General features: G+C 35.5%; 1 protein-coding gene across 1 annotated transcript; it reads left to right on the forward strand.

Annotated features, from left to right (window-relative positions):
• Positions 1 to 22: 22 nt before the first annotated feature.
• eefsec (eukaryotic elongation factor, selenocysteine-tRNA-specific) lies at positions 23 to 8,980 on the forward strand. The gene is made up of 7 exons (XM_079627843.1): positions 23 to 523; positions 2,415 to 2,622; positions 2,825 to 2,921; positions 3,332 to 3,496; positions 5,608 to 6,237; positions 6,861 to 7,017; positions 7,822 to 8,980. Exons 1-7 carry the CDS (start codon positions 226 to 228, stop codon positions 8,001 to 8,003), a joined length of 1,737 nt encoding a protein of 578 aa, XP_079483969.1. The 5' UTR covers positions 23 to 225; the 3' UTR covers positions 8,004 to 8,980.
• The last annotated feature ends 6,887 nt before the right edge of the window (positions 8,981 to 15,867 follow it).

The following is a 15,867-nucleotide window of genomic DNA, read 5'->3' on the forward strand; positions in this document are numbered from 1 at the left end:
TCAAATTTCAGAAAAGTTTGCTGAATGCAGTAATGTACTTAGCATGTAATTTAATCTCTCATATCAGAACTAAAACGTGAATGTTATTAAATTCCACCAAATTAACGTTAGATCAATTTGGTTTACTGACAGTTTAACATTGAGCCGGTTAGGTTGAACCAACAGCATTGCTGTCAGCAGGTCAAAGTCTGCGCATGCAGTCTCTGTTACCCAACAATTCCAGTAATGGCAGATTCCAGTCTTCCTAAAACGCTGAACTTTAACGTCGGTGTCCTCGGCCATGTGGACAGCGGGAAAACATCTCTCGCCCGGGCGCTGAGCAGCACCGCATCCACAGCAGCTTTCGACAAGAACCCCCAGTCCAAAGAGCGCGGCATCACGCTGGATCTCGGCTTTAGTGCGTTTACGGTGCCCTTACCGGAGCACCTGAGACAGTCCTGCGGGGACAGACTATACGACAGTCTGCAGTTCACACTGGTGGACTGCCCTGGACATGCCTCCCTCATTCGCACTATCATTGGGGGTAAGTGGATACAAATGACTTGGTTTATATTAACGTTATTTGGGTAAGGGTTACACTAATTAAACCCACAATACCAAACTGCATGTTTACAAGTATGCTTGGATCAATATGCAATTCATGGATTATGCAAAACAAAGCAATGCACAACAAGTCTTTTAATTTCTAGTATGAATATAATTAGTAGAAGAAAAGCAACCTATCAGGGCATTTTAAACTTGGTCCAACACTACCACTTTTGACCAGTAGGTGGTGTGTGTGTATTATTTTGAAGAGATCATAGAGACTGACATTAAATCACAAATCAGTAAAATCAATTTTAAATAGCTAGAACAGTTTATTGAACCATCAGGGAAAAAAAAAAGAAAACCAAAAATGTTGTGTGTCATATTTAATACATCTTTAATGGTTTAGTGAGAATATGGAGTTCATACTTGAGGAGGATGAGGCCCAAACTGAGCAAAAATAAGTAAATGAGTGAAGATTGCAGATGTAGTTATTTATATGTAAAGTAAGAATAAATTCGGAGAGCTTGTAATGTAAATCAAGGCAATTTACACCAGACTACATGCATATAAATTATAAATAAATATAACATTACTTCTATATAAATGTCAATATCTCCCAATCATATGTGAAAGTGAGATGATATGTAATGCTTAGTTTTATGGTCAAAGCTCTGTGGGGGACCAACACATAATGCAATTCAGTACAATGATGATTGAGATATAAATAAATGTTCCTCAAAAACCTGTTGTATTAAATTTGATACTTTTTTTTTTTTAAGAAAAAAAAAATCATGTTAAAATGTATGTAAGATTAATCAATTTTAGTTAATTTTCTATAGTCCAGTAAATGTCAGTTGTGAAATATTAATAACAATGGAAAAAAAAATCTAATATTTACTTTGTAAAAATTTCCCAGCAAAAGACATGTAGCACGACCTGAAGGCCTTTTACTTGATTAAAAATTATGAACTATCAATTAGAGTGCAGAAGGCGTCTAGTAGATCGGGTACAACAGTTTTTCCAACAAAGTTATAATAATGTTGGTAATTTAGAGGCCCTAGAAATTCATGCATCAAAAATGATACCATACACTTTATTTGGATTAAACAAGCTCTCAAATCAAAAGACAGATATGCTTTGAATGACAGACTTGTAATGTTACTACAAGACATTAAGAGATATCTACATAGATTAAATAGCATGAGAACACCATTTACAATTACACCAAAGAATAACATAATTTTTGTGATCATGATCAGATTCTGTAATTTAATGCTTCTCAAAATGATATAACAGAATTAAGTGATTCATCACATCCATTTGCTAACCTAGGTAGGTAGTCGTGGGTACAATACATGCTTTCGATATTCCTCTATACTAAAAAAAGTAGCTTACATGACTTGTTTTCTTGCATACACGATCTCATAAGTAATATAAAAGAGGGATTCATGAAGAAATATATGATGTGGAGAAACAATGTCTAGAGGGACCAAAGAAACTCAAGAGATCTGAAGTGTAGTGGGAAAGTCTAGTGTAATTGCAGTGTGTGTGTGTGTGTGTGTGTGTGTGTGTGTGTGTGTGTGTGTGTGTGTGTGTGTGTGTGTGTGAGAGCGCGCGTCCATTTATGTCACATGTGGTTGATTAAGGCGGAAGGGGGCTGTTCAGGGCTCCAGCTCGACTTCCTCTCTCCCCCAGAGGGGATCTCTCAGGAAAGAATGAGTGCCAGAGAGAGGGAGAGAAAAAGAGGGAAAGGAAAGGCAATAGCCTGGTCTCCTACCTCTCTTGTTTTTGGTATCTTTTTCTGTCTTGCAGTGATGACTCTTCTCTGTTATGTTTGCCATTGTTGAACTTATATGTTTTACTCTCATCTGTGTACTTGCATTCAGGTGCTCAGATCATTGATCTGATGATATTGGTGGTTGACGTTGTGAAAGGTATGCAGACACAAACAGCAGAGTGCCTTTTGATTGGTCAGCTCACCTGCTCCCGCATGATCGTCATACTCAACAAAACAGACATGTTGCCTAGTGACAAGAGACAGGCGGCTATTGACAAAATGACCAAGAGGATGCACAAAACTCTTGAGAACACAAGGTAGACACTGTCAACTTAAGCACACGTTTCACTATATATTCTATATATTATACATTTTGCCAGCTCTATTCTTCTAAATGCAACTATGATATTAAGATATTATTAACATTACCATCGTGATGTAAATCTGCTTTAAAAACAATGTGTATTGTGAAAAGTGCTATACAAATAAAACTGACTTGACTTATTTTTTGCTTGTCAGATTTAAAGGGTGTCCTGTAATTGCTGTGGCAGCAAAGCCAGGTGGTCCCGAGGCCCCGGACACAGACGAGCCACAGGGGATAACTGAACTCATAGATGTGAGTTAGTGGGTGTGTGGTCACAGCACATATTAAAAATCCAAAAATCAGAGACCACTTTTACATTTTATACATTGTTTTATAAATAAAAAATGCCTATATAAATGTTATGGTGTAAAAGAAGTTAATATATATATATAGAAAACCAAATTTATGCAAATTTGTGACACTGACCTTGATGACAGATAACAGATTTACTTTTTTCCATTGATGCATGCTAGATTTTTTTTGGAACATTGTCAAATCATGCTGGATAACACAGATTTTTAGCACAAACTAGTTTATACTAGCTTGAGTGGATGTTATCATTATAGCTAAAGGGTGATTTTAGGTCTCAGGCTTTTTGTTATTACTGTATTGTTAAAAGGTATGGACCATATTTTTGAGGTTGTCTGTAATTATGTGTTCAGTTATTGAAGGCCCAGGCCTTCCTTCCTCGTAGAGATCCGTCAGGTTCTCTCCTCATGGCTGTAGATCACTGCTTCTCCATCCGTGGCCAGGGAACAGTCATCACTGGCACCATCTTACAAGGGTCACTCAGTGTCAATGAGACTGTGGAGATACCAGCGTTAAAGGTACTTATCTACACACTACAATACATACACTACACTACAGTTCAAAAGTTTTGGGATGAGTGAGGGGTTTTTTTTTTTTAAGAAAGAAAGAAATGAAAAAGATTTCTATTAATTTCAAATAATTGCTGTTCTTTTGTAAGTTCTAAATAGTATGTTCTGATCTTACTATTCATCAAAGTATCACAGTTTTTACAAGCACAACCATTTTCAACATTAAAGCTGCAGTCCGGCACTTTTTTGGGTTTAAAAATATCAAAAAAGACATTTTTGAAAAAAAACGTAACCAGCCAGTGTTCAAAACGATCTGCTTGCCTTACCTCGATTCAAAACGGTAAGCTTGTAATAATGATTTTAATTCCAGTGGTACTGGTGGATTTCCGCGGGAATTTCGAGCATGTCTTTGCGTCATTACGTCACTTCTGTACACAGAGAGAAGGAGTCCCCGGCTAGCGTGTGTGGATGATGGAGGTGGAGGTTTAGCTTAGCACTTGGTATGGCGGATCCCGAAAGTTTAAAGCGACAATCACCAGTGACAACTGGAGATTCACCAGTTGTAAAACCCAAAGACTTAAAAAATATATATTTTTCACGTTTTGACGTGATATAAGCAATCGTTAGATTTAATCAGCATGATAGCCTACTGCAATACTTCCCCCCACCCCCCGAATTTGGTCAGAACAAAAGTGAATGTTACTTACTTGTTCAGATGACATTTTCCGATGAAAATTCTAAAGTTGACACTTTCAAGAAGTATACTCTGAGATTGCTGATGACATTAAAGGAGAACTCCGGCGCAAAATGAACCTTTGGTCTAATTACACATTGTTACCTAGTCAACCGTTATCTGAGATTTGTTTTCATGATTATCGAATGTAAATAGTTTTATCTCTAAAAACAGTTTAGCCTATAACGCTAGTATAACGCTAGTATATGGGGCATGGAGTAATGACAAATAAAAATCGCTTGTTAATACCACTAACAAGGCTCAAAATAGCCCCACACTAACACGGCAGCATAATGAGGGTCCCTACCTTCAAACCGAAGCATTGAGAACTGTGTAAGTGTCCAGACAGTTTAATAAGAAGATATTTTATACATACAGTCAACTTCACGTATATAAGCAGAAGCCATCTTTGAAAAACAGACTCTATCAGTCGAACTACGAACCACCTATCCAAATGCGCTGAACTGTGTAGAATCTCATATGATTCAGCGCATTTGGATCGGTGGTTCGTAGATCGATTGATAGAGTCTGTTTTTCAAAGATGGCTTCTGCTTATATACGTGAAGTTGACTGTATGTATAAAATATCTTCTTATTAAACTGTCTGGACACTGTCAAAGTTCTCAATGCTTCGGTTTGAAGGTAGGGACCCTCATTATGCTGCCGTGTTAGTGTGGGGCTATTTTGAGCCTTGTTAGTGGTATTAACAAGCGATTTTTATTTGTCATTACTCCATGCCCCATATACTAGCGTTATACTAGCGTTATAGGCTAAACTGTTTTTAGAGATAAAACTATTTACATTCGATAATCATGAAAACAAATCTCAGATAACGGTTGACTAGGTAACAATGTGTAATTAGACCAAAGGTTAATTTTGCGCCGGAGTTCTCCTTTAACGTTACAGTATCCACAGCGACGCGGCAGCCTCAATACATTGTGTTCATCCGCGCTGTTTCATGCCGATTTACTACCCACGCACAGTTAATAATTCCGCGAATAACTGCAATTGCAGATTTCTAACAGAGATGGCGACAAAGAGGAAAAACGACGGACTGCAGCTTTAATAATAAGAATAAATGTTTCTTGAGCAGTAAATCAGCATATTAGAATGATTTCTGAAGGATCATGTGACACGGAAGACCAAAGACTGAAAATTCAGCTTTGCCATTACAGGAATAATTAATTACATTATTAAATATTACAAATATTTAAAAACATGCATTGCAAACTGCACAAATTGCATTATAAAAGATTCTTATCTTTTTTTAAATTCTCTGACTGTTTCCAAATGATCAATTTCACAATCACAGGGGAACAAATATTTTGCAACATTGTGTTTTGACATGATCAGCTCCTTATTTCTTTCTCTTTTTTTTTATTCCTTAGGTAACTCGGAAGGTCAAATCTGTGCAGATGTTTCGTAAGCCAGTTCCTAGTGCTATGCAAGGGGATCGGGTTGGCGTGTGTGTGACACAGTTTGACCCAAAACTGTTAGAACGGGGTGTAATATGCACACCAGGTTCATTGCAAACTCTTTACGCTGCTATTATATCCGTCCAAAAGATTGAATACTATCGCGGAGGACTTAGCAGCCGTGCAAAGTTTCACATCACCGTTGGACATGAAACCGTTATGGCGCGTATCTCATTCTTTAATCGAGTGCTTCCTGGCAAAGAAAATGGAGACTGTAGGCCCACCTCTCAAGAGCAAAGTGCAAGCTCTTTCTCATTTGATTGGGAGTTTCACCACCTGGATGAGTATTTGACTGGTCAGCCAGAAGGAGGGAGAGGGGAACCACAGCAATGGGCTTTACTTGAGTTTGAACGACCGGTCACATGTCCACCACTTTGCTTAGTGATTGGGTCACGACTGGACTCAGATATCCATGGTAACACATGCAGGCTTGCCTTTCACGGAAAGCTTTTGGAAGGGTTTGAGGACAAAAACTACACAGAGACAGCACTGGCTCGACTCAAAATCAGTAAAGATAAGGAGAAAGAAGGAGCAGTGGAACGGGTAACTACAAATATTTATATATTGACAATGTATAAATGTAAAAATTCACATACACAGACTACTGTTCAAGGGTTTTAAATAATGAAATTAAGACTTTTGTTAAGAAAAGATTCATTAATACTGCTAAAAACTGTTTTTTAAAATGTTTTATTCATCAAAGAATCCTGAAAATCACGGGGTCCACAAAAATATTAAGCAGCACAACTGTTCAGCATTGATAATAATAAATATTACTTGAGTCAAATCAGCATATTAGAATGATTTCACTGATTTCATCATGTGACAGTGAAGACTGGAGTAATGATGCTGAAAATCCATTACAAATTGTAACAATATTTCACAATATTACTATATTTTTCTTAAAATAAATGCAGCCTTGGTGAGCATAAGAGATTTCTTTCAAAAATATCACAAATCTTTACCGACCACCGACTTTTGAATGCCAATGTATATAATATACACGAATTTAATGTATAATTGGTTTCACTATATCTGGTGTCAGATATTGTTTGATTTTGTTCCTACACTAATTTTATTAATTTATGTGACTTTTTACAGTATTTTGAGCTGCTTGTGTACTCTGGCTCTAGCTCATCAGTTTTTTATCTTTGTTTTTTTATCAGGTGGCAGATGACTACACTGTGATTGGTCGAAACCTGTTTAAGAAGGAGACGAACCTTCAGCTGTTTGTGGGTTTAAAAGTTACACTGTCGACGGGAGAAACGGGGTCCATTGAAGGTGGCTTCGGCCAGAGTGGCAAGATCAAAATCAGAATACCAGGTAAGCAAAGACAAATACACTCTCATTTACTCTCCCTAACTTTTTCTGGGCCTCTTTTTTTCCTCCTTCCTCTGTTTCTTGTCAGGTGACTTATTTTTACGTCCATGCACTCATTCATTCATTCGAGACAGCATATACACATAAGCTGCTCTCATATAAAGTTACACACAGCAAAAATGCACGCTGTATCTTAAATATATGTGCAAAAAAACTCACATCCTTTTCCTGACCCTCAAGGCTCTCTTGTGTAGGTAGACCTCAGACACACACACACACACACACACACACACACCTCCCAATGAATTTAGTAGAATAAATGTATCCATAACCACACGGGAAAGGATGTTTCGTTTTTTTTGTACTATACCTTCCCTCCACATTTTTTATTTTTTTCAAGTCATTTATGTTAAGTTAAAATAAAACAATATTATAAATAAAATAAATTGTATAAATATATCGATAAATACAATTGTTTAAACAAATCTAAAATTAGAAAGGTTGCCTTGGTGATTAAATAAATGTAAGTCGAAGCACTACATTTAATAACTGGAAATATATAAAAATTAAACTGAAATAAAAAATAAATTAAACCTAAATGGCTATATAAATTTTTTTAAATAAAAATGACAAAACACAATATTACTTCTAATTAAAATAAAAACTAAAATAACACTGATATAAGTCGAAACATAAATGGTCATATGATCAATGTATCCAACCAAAACATGAGGGATATTGTGTCTAGTATCTTTGTATGCCCCTTGTCCATGAATGCCTGTTCTTTCTTTCTTTCTCTTCTGTTAGAGGGGCTGAAAGAAGAAACCAAGCAGCTTCTGTGCTCTTCATCTAAGAAGAAGGGGAAGGGTGGGGCCAAAAATGAATCCTCCAAATCTGAGGAAACCAAGCTTGACGCTCAGCCAGTTACCATACACTTAAACTTCAAACGCTACATATATGATCCCCACAAAAAGATGGTGCAGTCCTGACCCTCAGTCCGATCATTCCCGATAAGAGCTGAAGAGCGGACAGGAAAAACCTAAAGTCTGGGATATGGAGCGGGAAACTTTATTGTGTGCAGAGTTTCTATTCTGTTACTTCGCATTTTTATTATTCCTTCAAATATGGAATACTAAAAATGATCTAAAAAGAAATCATGGAATATTCCTTCAAAACACATCATTACCTTACTAATAAGTGCTGTTATATGACTGCTAATAAAACAACTATATTAGCTAAACTGCTTTAGTTGCAATGAACTCTTTTTTGTGATTTACATTTTGTTTGCAAGAGTGTGTGGATCGTGTTTAGCATATTTGTGTTTGGCATAGTGAGAGTGGTTGGGATATTGCTTAAGGGCAGAAAGTATTGTGATTATAGGCAAATATTTCTGTTGGCAAATAGACAAAATATGGTTTCACACACACCCCACCTGCAGTTACTCTAAATGTATAAATATCAGTTTTTATTTCCACTGTTTGTTTGTGCACATGTAGGACTGCTTGTGAATGCGTGTTTCTGAGTCCCCCCCCAAAAAAAGAAACATAAAGCTAAATAAAAAACACATTTAACTATATAACCTTTTCTATAACCACAATAAGTCTTATCATTGTTTACCGATTTGCTACACAGAGATTTGCATAGATTCCAGTAACGTTGCAGCAAGTCGGTGGAATCTGTAGTCAAATTCATACTTAATTTGCGAGTATACAAAAAGCAGCTGTACTAAAATATGAAATGCCACTTCCCTGTTTTTACCTGACATTGCAGGTAAGAACAAAGCCTTTATTTGTTATTCATTATAATTGCCAATAACTGGACTTTTTTAAGAAGTAAATTCATAGGTTACTGCCTATCACTCTCATTCTCTTACGCACACTTTCTTTGACTAGCAAATGTGCTGTCATTTATTCCAACAAGATGATGTGTTGATCTAACTAAATAAAGGTTTTTATATTTACAGTATATAGATTTGTATAGATCATTTGGCCATACATTAACCTCTAAAGGAAGGTTTTTATTATAAAATGTGGATCACAAAAGGAGATGTTTTGCAGAATGTCAAGGTTGCTCCTTTCCATATTGTGGTCCAAAAAAGTAGTCTATACAATTTAGGATAGTTTATTCTCTGAAAATGTTCCCCTCCATATTGGCTTTTAAATCACATTCATATTTAAACCTGCCAGTCACTCTGCAAAACATTTATTCTCTGTGTTGCATAGAAGAAAGAAAATAATACAGGTCACAAACATCATGACAGAGAGTGAATTAATCCTTTATTGTCCAACTATTAATTTTATGTTCCATTCATAATGATGGATGTAGACATTTAGCATTTTAAAAGACAAACAAATGTGTCATATCTATCTCCCTTTCTTTTATTTGTCTTTCAGCTCTGAGAAAATTGGCAGTTTCAGCAATTGGACAGTCTCTTTATGATAATCTTAGAAGATTTTGTGATTATAAATTACTCTACCATTCAAAAGTTTGAGGTCAGTAAGATTTTTTTTTATTGAAGTATTATTTTATTCAGCAAGAATGGATTAAATTGATCATTGACAGTAAAGACATTTAAAAAAATTCTGAAAAGAATAATAAAAAATTATAATGATTTCCACAAATCTATTAAGCAGCACAACTGTTTTCATCTATAGTAATAATGTTTCTTGAGCAGCAAATCAGAATTTTTCTGAATATAATGATTTCTGAAGGATTATGTGACACTGAAGACTGGAGTAATGATGCTGAAAATTCAGCTTTGCTATACTGGATAAGTAATAATAATAAAAAATAAAAATAAATATATATATATATATACTAAAATAGAAAACTTTATTAATAATTCTTTAAAATGTAAGAATTTTACTGTTTTACTGTTTTTATCAAATAAATATAGCCGTAGTAAGCATACGATAACTCTTAAAAAAAAAAAAAAAAAATTATCTCAAACTAATTGTATGCCAGAACAACTGTATGATGCTGACTGATTGACCGCTCATTTCTCCATTGTAAGGATCAGAAGTGTGTTGTGTGTGTGTTTTACTGTGCATTAATATTAATGAGGCCAAGTTCAATTTCTCTGATTAATTACAGCAGGAAAGAGACAGAACACTTAGTTCAACACTGCAGGCAATAGAACTCTGTGAGTCTAACACAACATGGCTTTCATGCCATGTTCGGCCTGATCATTGACTCAAGAGAAATTTAAACACACACACATGCTGTCTTTTACTGACTTTTCCCCTTCAGTGACTCAGATAGGAATCTCAGTCTTTTATTTTGTGTGTGAGTGCATGCATGTACAAGCCTTTGATATGACAGCTTGAGTCTGTTAACCTCTCTAATCAGGGTCCTTCATCAGAAAGGTCTTTCAGAGTGCCTGTTTAAAATTCATAAATTGAAAGAGAAGGGAGAAGAGGGACTGAAAAAGGGGAATAGAGAAAAAGGGAAATAAAAACACAAGATTTTCCCATGAGGTAGAAGCTGCAGATTGTCTCCTTCCTGATCCCTGGACCTGCACTGATCTTGAGATGAGCCCAAAGAGAGGGAAAGTCACGCTCGGTGTTTGAGTTACCACTGCTATTAACATTATCGGCTTCATCAGCACGGGCAGTTGGCATTTGTGTTTGTACGTTTTTAATTATATTCTTTGATCTCATGGATTGTTTCCTTACAGAGTATTTTCTCTCCCTCCTAAAGCGCGCTAATATCTGTATATACACTGCAATACCACTTGTTCACACATAGAGGCCAGTAGTATCCCCAGAGTCAGGCAAAATAGTAATTATTCATTTAAGGGTTAGTTCATAAAAAAAAATCAATTCTGTCATCATTTACTCACTCTCATGTTGTTCCAAACCGTATGACTTTCGTTCATCTTCGTAACACAATTGAAGATATTTTTAATGAAATCTGAGAGATTTCTGTCCTTCCATTGACCGTCTACTCTATGCAATTACCATTTTGATACAAACGTGCTGCGTAACACACGAGAATGACCCTCATTGGTTCTTGCTGAAGCTCAAACGTGCTGCGTATCACACGAGAATGACCCTCATTGTTTCTCGCACGTCAACTAAGCATGCTTGAGCTTCCGTTTTCCCATTTCAACTGATGTGTGTGTTGTTGAGGAAAGTGTGAGTGAGGAAATGATGACAGAATTTAAATGTTTGGGTGAACAAACCCTTTAATTACAGTTTCTCACATTTTTTCAAAAACAAAACTAAACTACAATTGGCATTTGTGCCATGGCCATGGATACGGTAAAAGTTGCAGCATTTTGAACAGAGGTGAGCTATCACGTGACCAGATTAGTGATACTTCGGGGAGAACTAGGACAGTAACCAGTTACCACCTAGTAACGCTATAGAAACCCCCCAGAGCATTATAGCAACATCATAATCAAGAGTTTTGTGCTGGGAAGCAGTTTTGTTCTGAAAAAATAAACACATGGGTACAAATTCTCAAGTCCAGTCTTCATATTGCCCTGCTGTTAACTGATTGATCATTATTTTCAAATTATTATATTGTAATTGTGTGTGTGTGTGTGTCTGTGCTTTTATGTGATTTATGAGGACACAAATTTGTATAATGACATGCATATTACACTGGTATTACAACTTAAACGTGGTTTATGAGGACATTTCATGAGTCCTCGTAATTCAAATAGCTTAAAAAACATAAAAAAACATGTTTTATTAAAAATTAAAAAATGCTGAATATTTCCTGTGATGGGTAGGTTTAGGGATAGGAGCAGTGTAAGGGGATAGAATATACAGTTTGTACAGTATAAAAACCATACGCATATGGAGAGTCCTCATAATGTAGTTGCACCAACGTGTGTGTGTTTTAGTGATCTAAACCTGATAAAATCTCCCAAAAACACTTTTGAGGACGTTCTCATTTGTAAAAACAGTATAAAAATAAAGTTAATAATGTTTTTTTTGTATTACGTTTTCTGTAATCTATAGGGTCTGGGCTAGGTTAAAGTATTCATAGCTAGCTGTATATAAAAACAATAGAAGTCTGCAATTTCCTATAGTTAAAAGTCGTACATGGTACAATTTTTAATGTACGAGCTCGCATGTGATTTTTATTTTCTAATCATAGATGCTCATATGGTTGTGGTTTGCATTGTGTGATAGAAATTACGAAAAGTAAAATGTGTGTATATATATGTATACAGTATATGTATGTATGCCTATTTAAAATTCATAATTCATATAAACATATTTCTTATTTGGGTGGTTAATTATGCAATTACAATCTTAGATGCCATGAAATCAATCTGTTTAGTCTTGATTTGTAATGGCACACAGTTGTCAAAATACATCAGTTGTTTTCTACATAGAGGTTTTAAGATCTCAAAGAATCAATCAGTTCTACAATTGAGCAAAAAACATCAATCCATCTATAAATCAATGGACTACTGCTAGAGACCTCTGTACTAATCACATCATTTCCTTTAACTGGGCTTTTAGCTGGATCTAGTGTCCCTGGATTTTATAGATTTACTGAAGTCTCTGGGTGAACCAAAAGTTTAGAGCGTTTTACAGACCTGTACAATTCCATACACACTCAGAGTTACAGGGTGGGAATATATATATATATATATATATATATATATATATAGGGAATTACATTTGTATTGAAATATTACTGACATGTCATTTGAGGTTCACTTTTGCAGGAATGAAGTTACATCAACATATTTTATTCAGGCCTTATTAAAGCCTGCAATGGAAGTGATTTTGAGGCTGAGATACCGTAAGATGCTCACTTACCTACACACACACACACACACACACACACACACACACACAGACATATATATCACGTTTCCCTGTGAGCTGAAGTCTGTTGTCTTCACAGAGTCATAAAGTAACACACTCTTATAGTATAAGGGTCCACGTCCACACAAAAACCAGTCATGTAACACATTCATTCAAGAGGTGCTTTGCTCTAGTACATTATCCCACTTTCCATCCTTTCTTCTAATGCACTTTATCTCGACGCCCCTTTGTTCTATCTCACCTATTCTGTTTGGGCCTTTGTGTCCATACAATAATTAATCCACACCCCCTTTCTCTTGTTTTCTTTCTCTTTGTTCTGCTCTTTTCTTCCAGGTCAGCTGCATTGTCATCTGAAGAATTTTACTTTGTCACACAGGTATATTATGCATTATTTCTATGTTTAAAAAAAGATCATTCAATGCTTCTGAGTCTATAAAGACATTTAAAAGAATATGAGATGCAAAAGTAATTTTTTAGATGTGTTCCGCCAATAAGTGTTAAAGGCTAAAAATTGTGACCTTTGCCCTTTGAGGTTTGCATGCAATTGTTTAGGAGTGCATCAAACTGTCATTTTTAGTTTTGTGATCAATTTGTCGACACAAGTGAAAGAAACTTCAATATGCCGGGGTCATTCTGTTTTGAACAGTTCAGGTTACGCTCATTCACTGTCCGACTCATTGGACCAATTAGCAGGGCGGTAAAAGCCTCCCACATCCCTTACTGGAGAGACTAATAAAATTAGCAGGCCCTCCATCTTATCTTTGAACGATAAACAGCCAACTATTAGATTACAGCTATTAAATTATACAGTCTCTAAATAAACAATTACCTGAATGTAAGTGTGGGATGGGTGAAATGAGGTAAACTAGTGTGTGTGTGCGTGGATGGAGTGTGATGGTTCCATTTACGCATCCGCAAAAACCTGTTCTGTTTAATCGCTCGAATTAGTTTGATAACGTCATATATTACAATAATAGAGCAGACTAACCGCCAACCTCCCCATTGTAAAATTTTACAAAAAACGTTTGTACATTTAGTGTACACTAAAAACCTAAATAAAAATACATATTGTGGCACAGATGGATGTGCACACATACCGTTTTTTGTTTTGTTTTGTTTTTTATGGTAAAGAAATGTATACTAAAGGTAGCATGTACAGTATGTATATGTATAGGGTTAGCTTGTATAGTGTGGGTTTCAATATGTTTACTAATTACAGTTGATGTTCTAATGACCCAGCTGTCACTCAATACATCTCTCAGGTTTCTGTAGCAATGTGAGTCCTATTCTACCCATAAGCCTCTGGGCTTTTTCAATCACAACAATAAAAACACAATAGCAACTCACTAAAAGAGTCGGCTTTGTCTAGTCCAAAAAGTTTGTTCTTTCTTTCTTTCTTTCTTTCTTTCTTTCTTTCTTTCTTTCTTTCTTTCTTTCTTTCTTTCTTTCTTTCTTTCTTTCTTTCTTTCTTTCTTTCTTTCTTTCTTTCTTTCTTTCTTTCTTTCTTTCTTTCTTTCTTTCTTTCTTTCTTTCTTTCTTTCTTTCTTTCTTTCTTTCTTTCTTTCTTTCTTTCTTTCTTTCTTTCTTTCTTTCTTTCTTTCTTTCTTTCTTTCTTTCTTTCTTTCTTTCTTTCTTTCTTTCTTTCTTTCTTTCTTTCTTTCTTTCTTTCTTTCTTTCTTTCTTTCTTTCTTTCTTTCTTTCTTTCTTTCTTTCTTTCTTTCCCGACACTGTTTCATTCTGTCTCTGCACATTTTACAAATATTTGTCAGTCAGCCAACTTATCTTAAATCTATAGTCGGCCAGCTCTCTGCCTGCTCTTTTTTTTTTCTCTCCCTTTTGCCATTTTTTCTTTCCATTTACTGCTCTATCCATGATGTTTTTGTGTACTTGTTTCATCTTATCTTTCTAATTCATGTTCTTCATGTTTTCATGTTTTGTTTTTTATCTACCATGATAATTTCTCATTCTTTTTTTATTGTAGGGTTCCTATTTGAGAAAATTATTCATCTTTAGCATCACAGCAAGGATTTGAAATGGATGAAATGCACTCTATGAAATATTTCTATAAATCTATATAATTGTTGCTCTTGAATGGGCATTGACTGAATTTTGTATCAAATTATTAAGTAATGTATACACTGTAAATGTATTTCATTAGACGTGAACATTTACAGTGATAGCTTAGTTTGGGATAGAATTATATATTAAGTTCAGTTTGTATTAGGCCTCGCATCATTTGACCACAGGCTCTTGATTTAACGGGTATGTCTGTATTTCCTGCTATTGAGTCAGATAACTTTGAACAGTGTATTTAGACTAAATCCCCTCCTGCCTCCGGCCTACTTTCTTGCCTCTAAGGTTTCTCTCAGGACAAAACCTAGGACAGGGAAAATAAAAGAGTGGAGAAAGAGAGGAGGGAAAGAGAAGCAAGCAGATCTGTTACCCTGTTCCAGGAGGATGACAGTAAAACACACACATGTATAACCACACAAGCTGTCTCTGGAGAGGGGAACTGAGCACTCGCAGTTGGTTTGTCATTTAAAATAAGTGATTGTTCTGAGTCAGAGGATGAATTAATTTACCTGCTAAACAGGAAAATACGGAGGAGAAAAGAAAAGACCGACTGAAAGGGGTTGAATGCTGCTTGGCCTGTTAAATGGGAGGGTTCTGCTGTGTCCCAGTTTCAGACAGAATGTTTGCAAACACCTAAATCTGTTAGGTCAGATTGAACAAACATGCTAATGTTGTTAACATACATCAAAAGGTTTAGATTGGTAAGATTTTTTCATGTAAAAAAAAGAAAAAAAAGAAAAGTATTTTCTGCTTTATTCTTGTGATGGCAAAGCTGAATTTTCAGCATCAATACTCCAGTCTTCAGTGTCACATAATCCTTCAGAAATCATTCTAATTTAATATGCTGATTTACTGCTCAAGAAATATTTGTGATTCATATTGAAAACACTTGCGCTGCTCAATGTTCATGTGATACATTTTTTGTATCCGTGATACATTTTTTCAGGATTCTTTGATGAACAGAAAGTTCAAAAAAAACTTTTTGCAA

This window comes from Phoxinus phoxinus, assembly GCF_949152265.1.
Source record: "Phoxinus phoxinus genome assembly, chromosome: 11".
NCBI classification, from domain to species: Eukaryota; Metazoa; Chordata; class Actinopteri; order Cypriniformes; family Leuciscidae; genus Phoxinus; species Phoxinus phoxinus.

Coding starts and splice junctions, on each gene's coding strand:
- eefsec (XM_079627843.1), top strand. CDS start 226: ATGGCAGATTCCAGTCTTCCTAAAACGCTGAACTTTAACGTCGGTGTC. Junction 524..2,414: donor CATTCGCACTATCATTGGGG/GTAAGTGGATAC, acceptor ACTTGCATTCAG/GTGCTCAGATCATTGATCTG. Junction 3,497..5,607: donor TGGAGATACCAGCGTTAAAG/GTACTTATCTAC, acceptor TTTATTCCTTAG/GTAACTCGGAAGGTCAAATC.